This window comes from Serinus canaria, chromosome 1 (genome assembly GCF_022539315.1).
Source record: "Serinus canaria isolate serCan28SL12 chromosome 1, serCan2020, whole genome shotgun sequence".
Lineage (NCBI taxonomy): Eukaryota > Metazoa > Chordata > Aves > Passeriformes > Fringillidae > Serinus > Serinus canaria.
The window spans coordinates 49,975,763-49,993,629 of record NC_066313.1 but is presented as its reverse complement, the minus strand read 5'-3'; the positions used below and the strand labels follow the sequence as shown (position 1 = coordinate 49,993,629).

The window sequence follows — 17,867 nt, the reverse complement described above, 5'->3', positions numbered from 1 at the left end:
ACTGTTGGAAATGCTGGAAGGCAGCCTTCTGTGTAGCCAGATGACACTGAAGTACTTTTATCTTGAAAACTGTTTTGGAGAGCTCCTTCAATCCTTCAGTTTACCCAGGAGGATAACACCAGCCAAGGAGACAGGAAGGTCGACTCAACTGGATGTTGCAGTCACTCATTAAGATCATTATCTGTGTTATTGCCTTCCCTGTCCTTCCCACCCTGAACTGGCTGCCTGCTGCATGTAGGCTGGACTTGCATCTTTCATGCTCCATCATTTCAAAGAGCAAGTTCATGTCAGTCCGTGGAAAGCAGTCTTACTCTCCTTTGCTCTGGTAGCAGGTTTAAACACGTCACTATTTCCCTCTGGGCAAGAACAAATAGTTCAAGCTTCAAGGTCATTCCCACGGATTCCTGAGGACATTTGCATACTGCTACCCATCAGCAAGAGGTAACCATGCATCCTGTATTTTTCTGAAGACTGCCTTTTTCTAGTTTAAATAAACTGGGAAGATGACAATAATTTAATATTGTCATCTAATGAAATTTCTGTGACCTAATGATGGCCTTTTTTTTCTCATGGGTGATCTGTCACATTTTTGCCCACAGGGTAAATGAAATTAAGCTCGGTTTTAGGTGTATTTGAAGAACTGAGTTCTTGAATATCTCTTATTTTAAAAAATAGGCAGATTTGCAATACTGTATGCTTGACCCCAAATCATCCTACCCCTCTAAGATCTGGTAATAATTTCTAATGTCTCTCAATGGTGATTTACTTATAATTTGATATTTCTCAAACTCTAGTCTGATAGTAGTCTTGTAGACTTTAAAGGTCACTGTTATAGGAATCTATCATTCTCAACTAAGATTTGGTGTAATATCAGCCCTAGAAGGTAAAAGTTTCCTCCCATTTGGCATTAAGTAAACTTACACACCATCTTTATGCTATATGTGAAGCACCATGCTGTAAACATGCTTTAAACCACCCAAACAATGCTATGAAATTTCATCCTGTCTTCTACAAAAAAACCATCAAAGTAAGTAATCTGGGTCACCTCATCAAAGGTGTACACATTCAGTGTCTCAGACTCTCCTAGGTCTTGGTCTGTTAGGCGCTGATCTAAAATTCTGGTGGCATTTGATCCACCACATAACCATTGTACCTGGGACCCTAAAAAGTGTTCTTTGCAGCTGATGTCCTGCCTTCCTGACTGTGAAGCCAGAACACCTGTAAGCAGATGACATGGCAGCCTGCTTCCCATCATCCACTACAGCTGCATACTAGGTCATGTTCTTTGTTTTATTGAAATTTTGATTATAGGGCATTTTAAACCAGAGCAAAACCAAGAGGTTTAGCTCTTTTCCTAATTAACAGCCTTATAGGGAACGTGCACCATACTGAGTTATTCAGTTTACGTCCTGCTTGTGTGAATCCCTGTTAAATTTTAAACTTTAAATTGCTACTTTTGCTATTGTTAGCTTTCAAATCTGCAACTGACTGTAGTTATAACAATGAAAAATTGCTTTCAGGTGAGGACTCCACATATTGTATTGTCAGCTATAACAGTTGTAAAATAAACAGTGCTAGAAGGCAGGCACAGTCAGTGAGAGTCCATCACCTGCAGCCAAAGGTGTTCAGGCAGTCCCTGGAATCAACCCAGCTGCTGGTTCAATACAATTACATCTTCCTACACACTTTCCAGGCTCAGTGTTGGAGTTAGCATGGACCCCAAATTATCCCCAGAAGACAGTTCTCATTCAGCTATCCTGTTTTGGGGTGAAGTATGTTTAACAGTAAGGACACAGCCTATGCAGTTGACCCCAGTGCTAGAGCATGTTAAAGTTGCTGTCTAGGCATTTGGTTATAAGGCAGTATCTGGACTAATGCTGGGTTCAGAAATCAAAGGCTTATCTGCATTTCTTTTGTTCTTGTTGAAATAAAACAGTCTGTTCTGGAGACTGACAGAGAAGGAACTTCATGCTTCATTTGGACTGGGATTTATCAACGCTAGTCTTACTTTCCAAAATTCTCTTTGAGCATCACTTTTACTGTGTAGCATACAGCAGTCTGTGTCAGATTAAAGCTGGTATGTCACAGATCTATTTTAGAAAGAAAAATTTCATACTTTCATGAACCTAGAAAATGTCAGAAACTTTCTTTTGCCATGAAAAGTGCATATAAAATAGTTTCAGAAGATCACAGAGAAATCAGCACGTTATTCACTTGTCATAAATGTTCTGGTTCTGAGCAGGGTGATGCCATAGTTACTTGTGAAGTTTCACCTTTTTTTTTTAATGCAAATAGTCTCAAAAACAAACTCATGAGCAAAATCAGAAGTGTGCTTTTGATGATATAGAAGCTATCTAGGATAATGCTATATTTATCTATCTATATATATTGTAATGCTATTGTAAGTGTAACAATTATACTCTCACACCTGGATTTGGGGTGGGGGGCAGCAAGCAAAGGAAGTGCAAGTCAGGGTCCTCTGGAAAAATAGGGAAGATATGATCATATATGTAAAGGAAGCAAATATGGTTGAATATATGCCAAGGAAATCTGATTGCAGTTTTTCTTGAGCTTTGATGGGGCAATATCTGTGTGCATGTGGTTATAATATGCATGTACGTGTACATATACACAATGATACAGCAGCAGAAAAACAATCCAGTACTTTATTTAGGATTATCAAAATTAATATCATCAGCTTTTTTTAAGACATATGCAATAAATAAATAATGATAGAGTAGAAATGGTAAAGGTTTGCAAAGAAGGTGGAATGTTACCATTCCTCCCTGAAAAACAACAAATGAAAGAAACAGTCCCATCTAATTTGAAATAGTGTTCTGGAGCAGGTGCAAACAAAACTGCCTGTTAAGAAAAAAATGTTTTCTCATAAGAATCACTTTTCTGTCAAAGTATTATGATTTCCTTTTTTTATCTATTTGTTATGCTCAGGTGCTGCTGATATTTCCATGGCACAGCGGAAAGCACCATATAAAGTTATTTTGTCTTCATTTCTTCTCTAAAGTATTTTTATTATGTGGCAGGTATATGGACTCTGTAGAAACTGTAATTACACTTTTCATAAGTTTGTACCGTAACTTTTTTTCTTTCATTCTTCTCCCACTGGCCCTGTGTATTTGACCTCCTGTTTCTTCAGACTTCTTCCTGCAGAGATGTTCAAAGCAATTGGAAACCAATAACAGTTGTTACACAACAGTATCTACCTGTAGATAAAATAAAGTTAACAGGGTTTTTTTGTGAACACCCATGGAACCATTATCTTTGATGTTCATATCACCTTCCAGGACTGCACTGTATCAGCAATCAATCTCTAGTTTCTAATTGCATGTAAACATAGACTTTTCTCATGACAAAACGTTATTTATGGGTAATTATTTTCAAGAATTGGTACAGGCAACGAATTAGTGGGGGACAGCTGTTTAAAAGAATGAAAATGTGTGTTTAATATGTCTCTTCTAAAAGAGACAAACTCAATTTAGATCTCCTTCTCAAGAATCATGAAAAGGTAAACAAAAAAGGTTCCAACAAGTATTTTCCTTATGACTTACAGTGAAGCAGCAAAAGATCTACAGCAGACTTAAAAACAAAGAAACAAGAAATCCCCAAATTATTCTCATTAAATCATGATAGATCCCTTCTGTAGGTGACTGTACTCTTCTTCTACAATAAACATCTCTGATGCTTAGTTACATTGATACAAGTTAATTCATGGTTTTTCGCACAATAAATGTGGAAACACTCTTTTTATTAATATGCTTTCAAGAGAGACAAGCCTTTAGCCCTAACCCCCCAGTTGCAGTCCCTCAGTTTTCTTCAGGGGTCTTGGGGAACTCTGTAAATGGTAAAAAACTGGATAATGTGTGTACATTGTTGTGGGTTAACTTGACATCTGCCTGACAGATATGAAATAGAGCCTGTGTTGATACCTAAGTCTTTGTCAGGCAGCAGCTGGAGTCAGGCAGGACACCCTTCCACATCCATCACCTACCAGCAACTCTACCTGAGTTTGGGAACAGGAGTATGAAACTCAAGTGTCTGTGGCTGTCCATGGAGTATGGCAGTCCACCTTTCTTGGAGATGCCTTTTTGTGAACTATATTTATGTCTGTTTATTTGGAGCTGAACATAACAATTTTCACCTCCTGGAACTGAGCTTTCAGTTTTGAAATAAAAAAATGAAAAGCAAAGTCATATAATATGGTGCATTAAGAACCATAAGTGATATCTGATTAAGAAGTGATATCTGTCCCAGGAGTACAAAACTGTGCAATGGATATGAACTTTATTTTTCATAGAGTGAGATTAACAGAACATAATCCTCTGGGCAACCTCTAGTAGCCCAGACTCAAGGCTGATACCATCCTGTAAGGAGAACTGGGAAACATCTTGCAAAGGCTGGCGATTCCTCAGCTCCAGTATATGGATATGGCAGAGAGTTCTCACTCCTATATCTTCTTTACCTTCTCCTGCCTATGTCAGGCCGTGTTAATTTGCTCTAGAAAACAGAGAAAGCAACTTAGTAACAGCCTTTGTGCATATCTGTTATTGCACTGCTTAAGAAAAGAGGGAGCAGAATAATTACTATGTTCCTCGCTATGTTAAGTGACTTTTTTTTGGATGAATGAAAACCTCACAATGATAAAAATATGTATGACAGCTTGCTATAGAATCTCAACAGAGATTTTGTTTTAATAACTGAAAAAAGTGGAGGAAAGAGCAGTGGGTTAATGCAGCTTGCATTATCAACTGAGAAAATTACAAGAAGCTACAGTTCTTCGTCTAAGAAGGTGTTCAACCTCCAGTCGAACAGTAGAGAGAAATATTTTTTGTGGACCTTGTTCTTTGAGGTCATTTTTTTCTCTTCCCACTTTCCTCTCTCCCCTTATTTTTCTTTTTTTTTTCCCAGGTGGAAGATAGAATCAGGAAAAATAATTTTGTTATAAGGAATTTTTTTGCAGTCCTTGAATAAAGTATACAGAATAAAAGCATAGACATCTTATGCTTTACTATATTTAAGACTTTGGAGTTGTTTTATTGCTGCTATGTTTCAGTATTAATTCTAGTTTAGAACTGAGTAGTTAAGAATCAAAACTGTGACTATTATGTACCAGTCCTTGGAAATTTATCTCCTATGGATTTTGTTTTTCCTTTTTGGTTCTGAGTTTTAATTTTCTGGTTAGAAAAACATTTTATGTGAATATTTTTCTAATAGCATATGAGATTGAATCGAAATCTTAGTAGGGAAGCTCACCACTGAATTGTGCAGTCTGTGCCTGCCACAGAAAAGTCAGGGTATTTGAGCAGGACTAGAAAGAGGTAAAAGCTGTATTTAGTTGTCCACACACAATCCTCAAGCAATACATAGGTTGTTGTAGGATATCAGAGAAAATCTCTCCATTGGAATTACCTTTTACCCAGCCAGAGTTAATTTCAGCACTGTTTTTGAATTGCCTTTCCTTATGGCCCATAAATTCTACATTCTTTATGTCCATTATCAGTGATCCATTCTTCTCCCCAGGCTTTGTTAACCTCCCCCTAGGTCTGAGACAGCACTCGGACAATAGTACCACCTTTAACTTATCTCAAGTCCCTGCAGTAGTGGTTTATCTTATGGTCCAATGGTCAAGATATCCACAGAAGCATATTTGAGGGGTAGAGGGAGGCTTTAGTGATCACTGGTGGTCATAGATGCCATCTTTCCCATAACTTGGGGTGATCTTTGTTTGACCAGTCCTATGTGTATGAGCAGTTGCTTCTCTACACAGTTTGCTGCAGTGGGAATTTTTGTCCGGATGCACCTACCAGGATGTGCTGACCAGAACTCTCCCCTGTCAGATTTGGTGTGGTGCCATCCTGTCACTCCCTTCTGTGCTTTGCCCATGGCAAAGTCTTTCTGTGGACTTTACAGTGTTTGAGACAGGCAACTGTGCTCTTTAAGTCCTTGCAGAAATGAATGAAGAAATTAAACATGAAGTGAAGCTACACTTCTGATGTTATAATTTTATGTGTTATAATTGATCTTATAATTTCTTTTGCCCCAGATTTTAAAAAAGCATATAAGCAAATGGTATTCCGACAGATATGCTTTTACTTGGTAAGTTACAAATAAGCAGTGTTTTGGCTTCCACTTTTGCTTACATGTATTATTGATAAAAAATGTTTCAACATCACTTTCTAGTATGAGCTTTAAATATTTACATATGGCAAATATTAATTTGGTGCACCATACCCCCAAGCTCAATTACTGATTTTATCTTTATTTTCATGTTGCAGAGACAAAGCATTAGAATGGCATAAAATATGGCCCAGTTCTACTACAAAAGAAGCGTCAATGCTCCCTACAGAGATCGTATCCCTCTTCGCATTGTACGGGCGGAATCGGAACTGTCTCATTCAGAGAAAGCCTACCTGAATGCCGTGGAGAAAGGAGATTACGCCAGTGTAAAGAAAGCTTTGGAGGAGGCAGAAATTTATTTCAAGATCAATATAAACTGCATTGATCCCCTGGGAAGAACTGCACTCCTTATTGCAATTGAAAATGAGAATCTTGAGCTCATTGAGCTGCTCTTAAGTTTTAATGTGTATGTGGGAGATGCTCTGTTGCATGCCATACGGAAGGAGGTGGTTGGAGCCGTGGAGCTGCTGTTAAATCACAAGAAGCCCAGTGGAGAGAAGCAGGTATGTGCAGGATTTTCTGAGTTTGTAGTCTGGTCTAATGTAAAGGGAAGAATTGTGCAAAGGGGGTAAGAAAAAGAAAAGCAAAACAAAATGTGCATGCAGTACTTAAAATCAGAAAATCAATGACTTTGATGCTGAATGCTTTGTATTCAGCTATGTTTATAGATCATACAATCAGAAATTGCTTTGAGTCAGAAGGACCTTCAAGTATGGTTCCAACATCCTGCCATGGGCAGAGATGTCTTTCCTTAAACAAGGTTGCTCAAAGCTCCATCCAACCTGACCTTGAACACCTCCAGGGACAGGAAACCCTGAACTTCCCTAGGCAGCCTTATCCTGTGTCTTACCACCCTAACTGTAAAAAATGTCTTCCTTCTGTCCATTCTAAACCTGCCCTCTTTCATTTTAAAACTATTGCCTTTTTTCCTGTCACTACAGGCCTTGGTTAAAAGTCTCTCTTTGTCTTTCCCATAGCTCCCCTCTCCATAATCATAATATTATTCCTGCAGATATGGCTGGGAAATCTTTAATCATTCAAAGAAACAAATAATTCCAAAGAGAATAGAAGTGTTAATATGTAGCACATTTGAATTAATTATGAAACTCCATAAAATTCAATGAATGTTTTAACCCATCCACGCAGAGATCATCATATCCCAACTCAGAAAGGCAAAACTGGTGGACACAACCCAGTTGATCAGAACTTCAGTCCTGTCTCAAGTAGTCATCCATCCTATGAAGTACAACTAAAAAAGTGCAAATTCCCTCCCTTTCTCCCTGTCTTTTCTCAAAGGAAAAAATCATTACATATTCATGATCTGATACTTACTCTGATCATATTCATGATCTGATACTTACTCTGCTTCCCTTGAACTGCTTTGAGACATCTCTGGAAAGTATCTAGCATATTGCAAATCTTTCTCATTTTAAGAAAATAGTGGAGACAGGATAAAATAGCCCATAAATTCTGATATTTCTAGGACTCTTCTAGGAAGAAAAACCTTTAAAGTAGTTATACTATTGTACTCTATTTTCATCAATTTCAACTTTTGTGTGTTATAGGTACCCTATTAATGCATTTCAATGAATAGTATGTTGAAAATATTACAGCCCTTTTACAGATAATACATATAATATACTTAAATTACAGTATAATGTACTTGCCATGGATAGAATTGCAGATAATAGGTAAAAAGTATAATTTTTGCTGATAAAATAACATTAATTCTATGCTTCTTTGTTATGGAAAGAAAGAGATACTAGGTCTTCCTGCAAATGTGTGTGCCTGCCTTTTCTTCTAGATAGTAAAAGCAGAGCTCCTGTAAAATGACAACAGATTTATGTCAGAGAAAGGGAAGAAAACTATATTCACATGATGTTTGTCTCATTTCATGATTCCTGAACTGATAGTGCAGATGAGAATACAGCGCATGTGAATTTTTCAGTGCAGTGTACCAGGAGCCTGAAGGATCAGTGCACAGCCCCATCCCAAACCAGTTAAAACCCCTGTGTCTCTACAGTGGAGGTTGCCATTGGCAGGGCAGAGTTCATGCCATTTGATGGTAGCCATCCAAAGGTGTGTCTCCTCTCTGGTCTGGCTCCCTGGGCTCCCCTTGGCAATGGAGAAAAATGGAGATTCGTGGAGAGCTCCTCCTGCTGTCTTTATCAGTAACTTGTTTTAAGACAGGATAAATCACTTTTTGGCCTTGGGAGTCTACAAATTCACCTTACAATAGCTGCCTGAATTTCAGACTGTTCTTTAGACTTTCAGGTCTACATTTTTGTATGTGCCACATCTGCTGTAATGAAAATGTTTGAATACAGTCAAACTTGCATTAGGAGAGCTTCATGCTATAGCAGACAAGAGATAAGTTACTTCTTGTGTGAATACTACCATGTTAAATTATCCACAAACTGCTTTGCTCCAGTCTAGAGGATCCTTCTCTGTGCTGAAGCTGAAGCATTTTGTTTCAGTGCCAGAGTCCACTGCTGGCTGGTGTGAAGAGTGCTGCTCCTGCTACTCTTACTTGGTTTCCCTGGTTGCACTTGCTGGGGGGTCTTACTGTAAATTGTGAAGAATAATAATCATTTGAACAGAGACATCTCCTTTTGTGTCTGTAAAAGTTTAGGTTTGCCCATTGCCACTGCAATCACTGATTGCAAGTCAGGGCTTATAAAAATGGCTTTTGAACCGATAGGTTGCTTACGCACGTGCGCTGTTGTATGCACGGGGATCCCAACAACAATTAAGCTTCTGTGGGTGTCAGGTGTGTAATTATACACTGATAATCACACTGGTTCATTTCTAAGAACATGGCATGCTGAAGAGAATGTAAATGCCAATGGCATTTTTGCAGTAATGTCACAATGAATGTAGTGTAATAAAAAAGTACCTTTTGGCTGAAAAATCATTCCAATGCAATTAAGAGATAAAATCTGAATACTCAGAATTATGTACTTCTATTATATACTTTTTCTTCCTTCAAGCTGTTTTCCCCCTTCAAGTTTCTTTTGAAACTATTTCAAACTACAACTCTACTTTTTGATTACTGGTATTTGTAAATATTTGATATATTGTTTAGACAATGATTCATTTTCAGACTCTGTGCTTTTAGTAACATGATATCTTTGGCTGTTGGTTTTCCTTCTTTGAATAAATCTGATCATGTATGGTAAAATCCTGGCCCCTTGAAGTTAGTGGGTGTTTTGCCATCGATTCAGTGAGGTCAACCCTTTTTTGCTGGCTTTTTTTTTTTTTTTTGGTCCCTGATGAAAAGTTTTATTTCTACAGAAGACAGTTAATAATAGAAAGAAAAGCGCCTCACTAAATACTTCCAAGCACAAGAAACAGTTTCCCAAATATTTAATTAGTGATAAAGTTTTGAACATTGAATTTCTAGAAAAACCTGATATGATTCACAAGTAAATGAATTATCTCTCACTATTTTTTTTATATTCATGAGATAATATCCTATGTATGATGCATAGCTAATTTCAGCTTCACCTCATACAATAATGTAGCTATATTTGTAAAACGAAATAATTTTTAAGCATAGAATGTCTTATATAATTCAAGTTCTCATTGTCAAAGTTAGAAAGCTAGAAGAAAATGTCCTCTTGTATCAACAGAAAGCTACAATTCTTCAGGACTCCTGAAATGCATCTTTTAAAAGAAATGGTTATCTCCAAAATCTAATGCTTTAAATATTTTAAGTGTCGCAAAAGTAAAGGGGAAAAATATAACAATATGTTAATTCTGACCAGGAATAAATGAATTTAGTTAAAGTAATCTGGTTTTGCGTTTTTGGAATAGTTTTATGATCAACATCTCCAAATTAGGAGATGCCACTGATCTCTAATTTACACTTTCTCCTAAAAGAAACAAAAAAAAAAAAACCACAGAAGAAAAACCAAACAAAAAACCCCACCAAAACAAAACAGACCAAAAAACCCCACTCCGATAACAAAAAAACTTAACAAAACCCCAATAAAATAAACAAAAAAACCCCACCCCCACCCCCCCAACCATAAAACACTGTTCAGATCTCATTAAAGTTTGATCTAAACTCTCTATTCTATTGATCATTCAGCTGCTGGCTCTGCCTAATAGCCGTATGTGATGGGCTCAGCATTCCAAAGACTCCATAGGTTACAATGGTTTTCACCTAATTACCAATATATGGGTACATCTGGTGCCACCTGGTGACTGCAGATGAGGCATGTAGGTTTAACAGTTCTGAATTGTCTTTGAACTCCTTCTCTTTCTCAGTTTTTGAGAGAGGCTTTTCCACTATACATTAATCCAACTCAGGAAAAGTGGGGTTTTGCCACTTGCATTATATTCATTATATTTTCTATACTTTTCTAGCTGTACCAGCTGCTAGAGCACAAGTAAAAGAGAATAGCACAAATTAATGTGAATGAGTTAAGGAAACTAGTCCAAGTACTTTTAAATTACCATTCTTCAAAGCCATATGTCCTGAATTATCTGCCAAGTCACTTGTTGCTTACCCTGATGGATAGCTGAATGCCAAATTAAGAGGAGGGGGAAAAAAAGTTGTTCTTTTAAATTTAGTATCTGCAGAAAACATTTTGGTCTTGTTAAATTGCATACAGCATCCACAGATGGGCTGGGGGCTAGGCAGCATAAAAATCAATACCTTTATCTAAATCATGGTGTGCTCTACTGCTTAAGGAACCCAGGCATTGCTCATTAGCTGGGGGGTCGACCATCTAGATATTTGTGTATATTCAGGGAAGACTGAAGCAGAGGAGTAGCTGCCTTCTAAGGAAGCTGCAAATCACATAAGTGAAGCTGAAATCTCAGTTACTAGACTTGAATCCATGTGGCATTGTATTAGCTGACAGACTTGCTTTAGGGCTTGGAAACCTGACTGCAGGAGTTACAGCATTGTCTGACTGGCAGAAGAAAGCACATGACAGTGCTTTTATGCCTTCTGTTCACTATTGTATGTCAGTCTTGTGATACTTGAGGGTATTTTTGATGGGTGGACACTCTAGGGATAGATGTGCAGATGTGCGAACAAAATACTGAGCCAATGCCAGACTGGCATTTGCAAATACAAGGGAATTGCTAGAGGAAGGAAAACTGGGACAGGGAGGGATGTGATCACTGTGATATATGCCTGGCTCACATGCAGAGAAAAGTAGAAATCACTGGCATAGTGCTGGAAGTAGGAAGCTGAAAATAAACAATTTCCACATGCTGCACACTCAGAGACTTTGCTCTCCCAGGACAATCAGGAAAGTCACATCATAAGCTACTTTATGCAAAAGCCCTGCCTCTACCTACTCTGCTAAAGTCAAGCCAGGAAGGCAGGCTTCAGCTTGTCAATGTGTCAGCCTCTAAAAATGCAAGTCCATGGCATACACAACTTTTTTTTTTGTTGGGTTTCGTGGATTTTCCTGGCAATTTCTCAAAGGCCCAAGAAAGGGTGAGTTCAATCTGTTGTCTAAATATTTGGGAAAAAATATTTATTAAGAGACAAAACCCCAAACCTCCGAAACTTTAGGCATAGAGACATTTCTGAAGGACTGAAAGATTCAGCATTTAGGTTACCATTTTCTCTTCAGATAGACTGTGAGCCACCCTTCCTCATCAGTATGGAGGGGCCTCTAGTAATCTCTCTGGTCAGGGTAGACTTTAGGTATGATATGTTCTAACCTTTCTCTGTAGGGAAAGAACTGAAAGGAAGGAGGTAAACCTTTCCTGGGAGAGGTAACCACAGCAAGCTTTGGGTTGGTGCTGTTATAAGGAATGGCATCTGGAAGAGATGGGTGAGGTGAGAATTCATGTGTGAGAAGATGGCAAATGCTGAGATACTGATGTGCTGTTCAGTGTGCTAGCAGCCATTGGACAGGAGGAGTTATCAGGTGATTGGTAGGAAAACTTGCTATTGTGGGACTTTTTGGGAGGTATGGAGAGAAAGGGCATTGTTTTACTGTCAAAGGCTAAAGTTATATTTCATCAGTCTTGACTCATGATTGATTCATGCTTGATAATTATTTGGAGTGTGGGAAGGTAGAAAAGAAAAGGACAAGAGGACAAGAAGACAAGGATACAAGTTGCCTTTTGCTTGAAGCTACTGATGTAATTCTCATCAGAAAAAAAACAGTGACTGATCTTATGCCAAAATGTGTCTCAACATCTGATTTTTTTTTTTTTTTAATCAGTTGCTAAGTAGCTCTGGAAAGAATGAAAGACTGTAAGAGAGCAGCCAGGATGAGGGAATGGTCCTGAGTGAGGAAGTGTCAAGGATGTTGTACAGTATAGTTTCTAGGCCAGTGGAACAGACTCCTCTGTGGATGTTCAGGCACTCACCTAAGCTATCTGAGAAGGGATATGGACAACAAAGCTAGACAGCTGTGCAGGCAAAGTGCCCTCAGTCTGGCAGTATTCCCAGAAACAGAGGAAAAGTCTAAAAGTGAAAAGTGAAGCAGCATGAAAGTAGCACAGAGCCTGAGGAGTCATTTTCCATTACTGAAATACTGGCAGCTTAGATGCTGCTCTTCTGACAGAGCTCCTATCAGGCCTGACAGAGCTCCTATCTCCTAGGAGATTCCCCACATATGGCCACATCACCCACCCTGTTCTTTTAATGACTCTTAGTATCTTTGGACTTCTTGAAATTGCCCTCTGAGGAGTCTCAGGCTCCTGAGATGAAGCCAATGCTCTGCTTTGGAGCTGCACTTGTAACCCAGCTTCAGTCTCAGTCTCCCTTAATGTGTGCAGAGCATTTAGGCAGCTTTGGCCCATTGTTTTCTTTCCAAGTCTCATGGAATATTATTTTCCCAGTCCTGCATTGCCACACAGCCCAACGGGGTGTATTTGGGAAAGCTCCTATGTAGAGGGTTGTAGTTCTTCCTGGTTACAGTGAGCCCTCCTGGAGAAGACCAAGGAATGTATAGAGGTTGTATGCCCAGCACGACTGCAGTAGACTTTACATAAATGTTAAACCTGACATTTTTTTAATCACCCTTCAGATTTTCCCCTAGTAATTGAACTGGGAGTTCTGGGAGTTATATTGGTCAAGAGGAGGTAGAAGGAAAGATTTTATGAGCACTGCATGATGCCTGGTAATCTAAACCTCTTTTTCCAGTAACTCCAGTCACAATCTCTTGTGGGGTGGTTTTTCTCTGTTGAGATTCAAGCATCATTTCTGTTTTGAAAATGTTTCTCACAGAAGTTTATGAACTAAATATCTTTCTCAATGTTGTGATTAATAAGAGTCTAGCTAGTAATGAGTATGGAGGAGGTGTTGCAGAGATTCTTTGTCGGGCTGAAAGTACGCATTCTTGAAGTGGAACGTGAGGGCAAAACGTTCCTTTCCACTGCTAGCTGCCTGAGTGGGTAGCTGAGTATTTTTTCCCCAGTGGTGTCTGATTAGTTAGAATTTTCTGACATATTGATAGACACATGAATGGGAGAGGCTGTGTAGGGGGTATTTCATTTATGGATATAACTAGCCAGTCTTTCATGTAACCATTTGGGCACATGAAGACAACATGTGGCACAGGTGCACTGTAAGGGTGACACTGACTAATTGCATCGGAGATGGAGATAAGAATTTACAGAAGTTTTGTTCTTGGGTTTGTATAAGGTTGCTGGCTGTTTTCAAGTTCAAAAAAGTTGCACATGAATGCCATTATGTCTTGGCAATAAACCCAAACTGTCTGTGTTTGCATGCATCAGAGCTAAGGTGGGTGGATGAGTAGAAAAACCTGTGACAATTACTAAGGAAATACTCAAGAGGCTGGTATGCCTGTGCCATCCAACAGAGCTGCTAGCAATTTCAATATTGAGGTAGGCAATGTATTCTACAATACGCACCCATCACCTTGTAACAAATTCTAAATCATCAAATTCCGTGGCAATACCAAAAGACAAATGACAAAATATGGGGAAACATGACAGTTTCTTGACTTGCACAAAATGATGAGCCAGTTTTTATTGGCAATGTAAAGAAAACCTCTGACTATCAGGATTCTTATAGGTGGGTTCCTGTAAGGAAACCTGAAAGTCATTATTCAGAATGACTTTTCCCGGCTGTTAATCTATTCCTCTGGTTTAGCAGCTTGCAGAAACCCAGAGAATTTTGATGGTAACAAATACAGATTTATTTAAAGATGGCTGGTGAACCAAACTTCCACCTAAACTTGAAGTGTTACAGATTCAGAAATATTAAGTACTTTTCTGTCATTATTTGCTGACATTTTCATATTCCTTGTTCAAAGCTCATGCTACAAATGAAAGTACTTTTCTACTATGAGGAGATGAGTGCAGATTATCAAAAATATTTGAAAGCCAAGTATAAATCAAACCCTTTAGAAAAAGAGAAACCCTTTAAAAAGGTAATTAGAAATAAAGTCTGCATAAAAGTCAGATTTTTCTTCAAGAAGTCACATTTTCTGTGCTGATTTCTTTTTTTTCTCCTTTCATGTTTTTTGAGCCCCTCTTTACAGCACTCAGCCAAATTTACAATCAGAATAGGGACAGCATGCAAATTGAAAAGGAAGATATCCAAAATTTCTGCCTTCTACAGTACAGTGGTCCTGTACTGTCATCTTCACAAGCCTCCCATGCCTTGCATCCTTTTGGCCAAACCTACCTGCCTTCACTTCCTGAAAACTCATCAACTGCAAAGTTAGTCTCATGTAAAGATTTTAACAGTCTTCAGTGCCTGAAAACAGGTTAAGAATCAGCTTTGAGGCCAGTAGTATAAATTTGTTAAGAGTGAGAGGTTCAACCAACAGAACCTTTTTTGATAGAGGTAGTCTTGTCTTCTAAGGTCTAGAAATCCCCAATTATTGCCAATTATTTGTACATTTGGTGATGTAATTTGACTTAGGAAGTTAACAAATTTATGAGCATTAAAGGAGCAATATAAAAAATCCAGTACCTTTTCTGCTCAGAGCAGCCTCTCAGGGAACAGTTAATGTTTTGGCCCTTGATACAGCAGCCTGAGATCTGTGCTCTGTATAAATATGGGCTATATATAAATATATGTATGCAGAGACCTGTATGTGAGAGGGTGGAAATCAGCCCCCCATTCAGATGCCTGAAGGTGAGGGCAAGGCAGCAGTGGAGCTCAGTCTGTGCAGAGGTGTGTCCTCCCTGTCCCCCACCTGTGCTGCAAGGGAGGGACACCCTCCAGGAGGTCTCATGTCATGTCTGTGTAGGTCTCTCTCCTCCTCTAGAGTGCCTTAAGCAGCACAGTGCTCTTTGAATCAGTCCATTTACTGCTCACATCTAAGCCAGATGGCTGAGCTCCCAGTAAGGTCAGTGATGAGCAAGAGGATTTGCTGACCAAATACCAAGTGTCTGATGTAAACTAAGAAAAAGACTTCTCTGAACTCCACTGACTACATCAACCAGGGGCCCAGCTCAGTAGCTCACAGGCAGTGGGTAAGTGAAATATGGAGCATCTTAGAATATCTGTGAGACATCTGTTGTGGCCTTGCAGTTATGTCACAGAACCTGTGGGCAACTGAAGATGAGCCCTAGATTTTCCTGGGCATATAGAAGCTTAAAAACAATTCAGAATAGGTGTTTAAATATGAAGATAAATACCCTCCTATACATTCTTCTGCAACATATCCTCTTTCTGACAGTGCCCAGTGCAGAAACACAGGTAATATTTTAGGAATAGGACAACCTACTGTTGGAAAAAGCTCAAGGTGCAGCAGTTTCTGATGGACAGAAACCTCCAGGAAATCCAAAGCTGAACAGTGGTCCACTGAAAAATATTTTCAAAGAGTTTTAGAGTTCTGTCTATGAGGACCCACTGTGCTCAAATGCAGTTACCTTGAACTTGCCTGTGGAAATACTTCTTAAATAATGCAGGAGTAGAATTTGACAGATTTTTTCAAAGTGAGCATTAGTCTTTGGGAGTCAAGCATGCAATCTGCATAATAATCTATAAAACAAATGACTTTTCAAACCTTCAGCCATAGGAAAACCCTAGGAAAATTTAAAAAACAGAAACACTCCAATGTCAAGAAGCTTTTGGAAGACCATATCTGGTCTTCCAGACCTCACCATTATCTTTCCTTGTGTCACAGGGCATCTCTTGTCAAATTTCAGTGTGAGCAGTGAAATTTATGAAACCTATAAATTTATTATGATTTCCCTCTTAATATATATATCATGAATGAATTTCCTCTTTTTGATGTTATGAGCATTCATCAAAGCTTTTGAAGCGGCTGATACCCTCATAATATCCTGGTTTTGTATGAGTCTAGCAACATAGCTGCATTTACACTTCAGAATTTTCTTCAGATCTCAAACATCCTTATCTTTTTGGAAACTTGCAGGAATTTAGCATTTCTAATATTTCTTCATGTTAACACCCAGCTGGAGCAATCCAAAAAATTCAAAAGTCACAATGGACTGACTGACAAAGCCCATTAATGTGACAACAGGGGCTGACTTGTCTTGGGAGGCTACCAATTTAGCTTGTCAATTTACTGACTGTTTTTTGGATAGAAGATATGTATGTCACATACTGCACTGACAGAAGTGTTTTAATTGTACTTGTGCCTCTACCAGGATCCATATCTTCCATATCTTCACCCCAGATTGGCAGGAGGCAAAATTAGTTCCCCTTGCAACTCAGCTACTAAAACACTACAGAGAGTTGGTAATAAAATATTATCTAAGTTTGCAGGCTTGTCAGAGTGTGTGAGGCCTTCTGGCAGGAAAAAAAAAAAAAAAGAAACCTGAAATATCTACCCTCAAAGTGTATCTTTTCATATTATGTACTGCTGAGATACAGCTGAATATTTGCAGAAAATGCAAAAGTCTGCCATCATTTTTTTTGCTACCAACTTATTTTATGATTTTTTTTTTGTAAGTACAAGCCATCTGGCCGATAAGATTAAATTTCTCTTCCCTGCTCCTTGCTCATTTAGACCTTTGCTTATTAAGTCTTTGCTTACTACCATGCCCTGAATTTAGTGAAAATACACTTACCTATGCCAAAGAAAAAAAAGAAAAAACAAACAATATTTCCATATCCTAAAGCACATTAAGAGTACTCTTTATGCATGGATGCATTGTGTGTGTAAGATCTGAACAGATCAAGATCCAACCAACTGGTGAACTGAAGAGGAACACAATACTAAGATAAGCCTAACTTGAAACAAGGAGTATTAAGGGGTTTGAACCAATCCATTCCCCTTGGCATCAGTTTCAAAGGCTTCCTTCTAGCAATGTACCCTTAAATACCTCTGACTAACTCTTCTTCCCCTGGTCTCTCACTGTAGGGCAGGTGTAGGGCAGGTTATAATAATGCATGTCTCTCCCATTTCTCCTTTGCCCTCTTTGCAGTGGGAATTCAAAGGGAATATTTTTATTTCTAGCAATCTTCTCTCGTTTACTTACATGTTTCCAAAACCTTATAAGCAGGAGGATTGTTCAGTTGATTCTTATATGCAAGGAGGATTTAAATGTGTCTGTGTTAAGGAACTTAATATCATTTATCAATATCAATTGAGAATATCATCAACCTGAAATAAAATTCAGTTTTCAATGCTTTGCCTCTCAAGTACATCTTTCATTCCCAGAATATCCTAGCATAGTTGTGTGAGCCTTGGTCTCCTCTGCATACTTCAGAAAAAATATTCTATTTTGCATCTGTGAAATATGGGGAA

The 17,867-nt window shown here is 38.5% G+C and overlaps 1 protein-coding gene across 1 annotated transcript in view; it reads left to right on the top strand.

The window, feature by feature from the left end:
- Positions 1-17,867, top strand: part of TRPC4 (transient receptor potential cation channel subfamily C member 4) — a 129,317-nt gene that overhangs the window by 43,232 nt on the left and 68,218 nt on the right. Inside the window, exon 2 of the mRNA XM_009102902.4 lies at positions 6,291-6,695. Within this exon, the coding sequence (XP_009101150.3) occupies positions 6,318-6,695 (378 nt within the window). The 5' untranslated portion in view covers positions 6,291-6,317. The remainder of the gene's footprint in view (positions 1-6,290; positions 6,696-17,867) is intronic.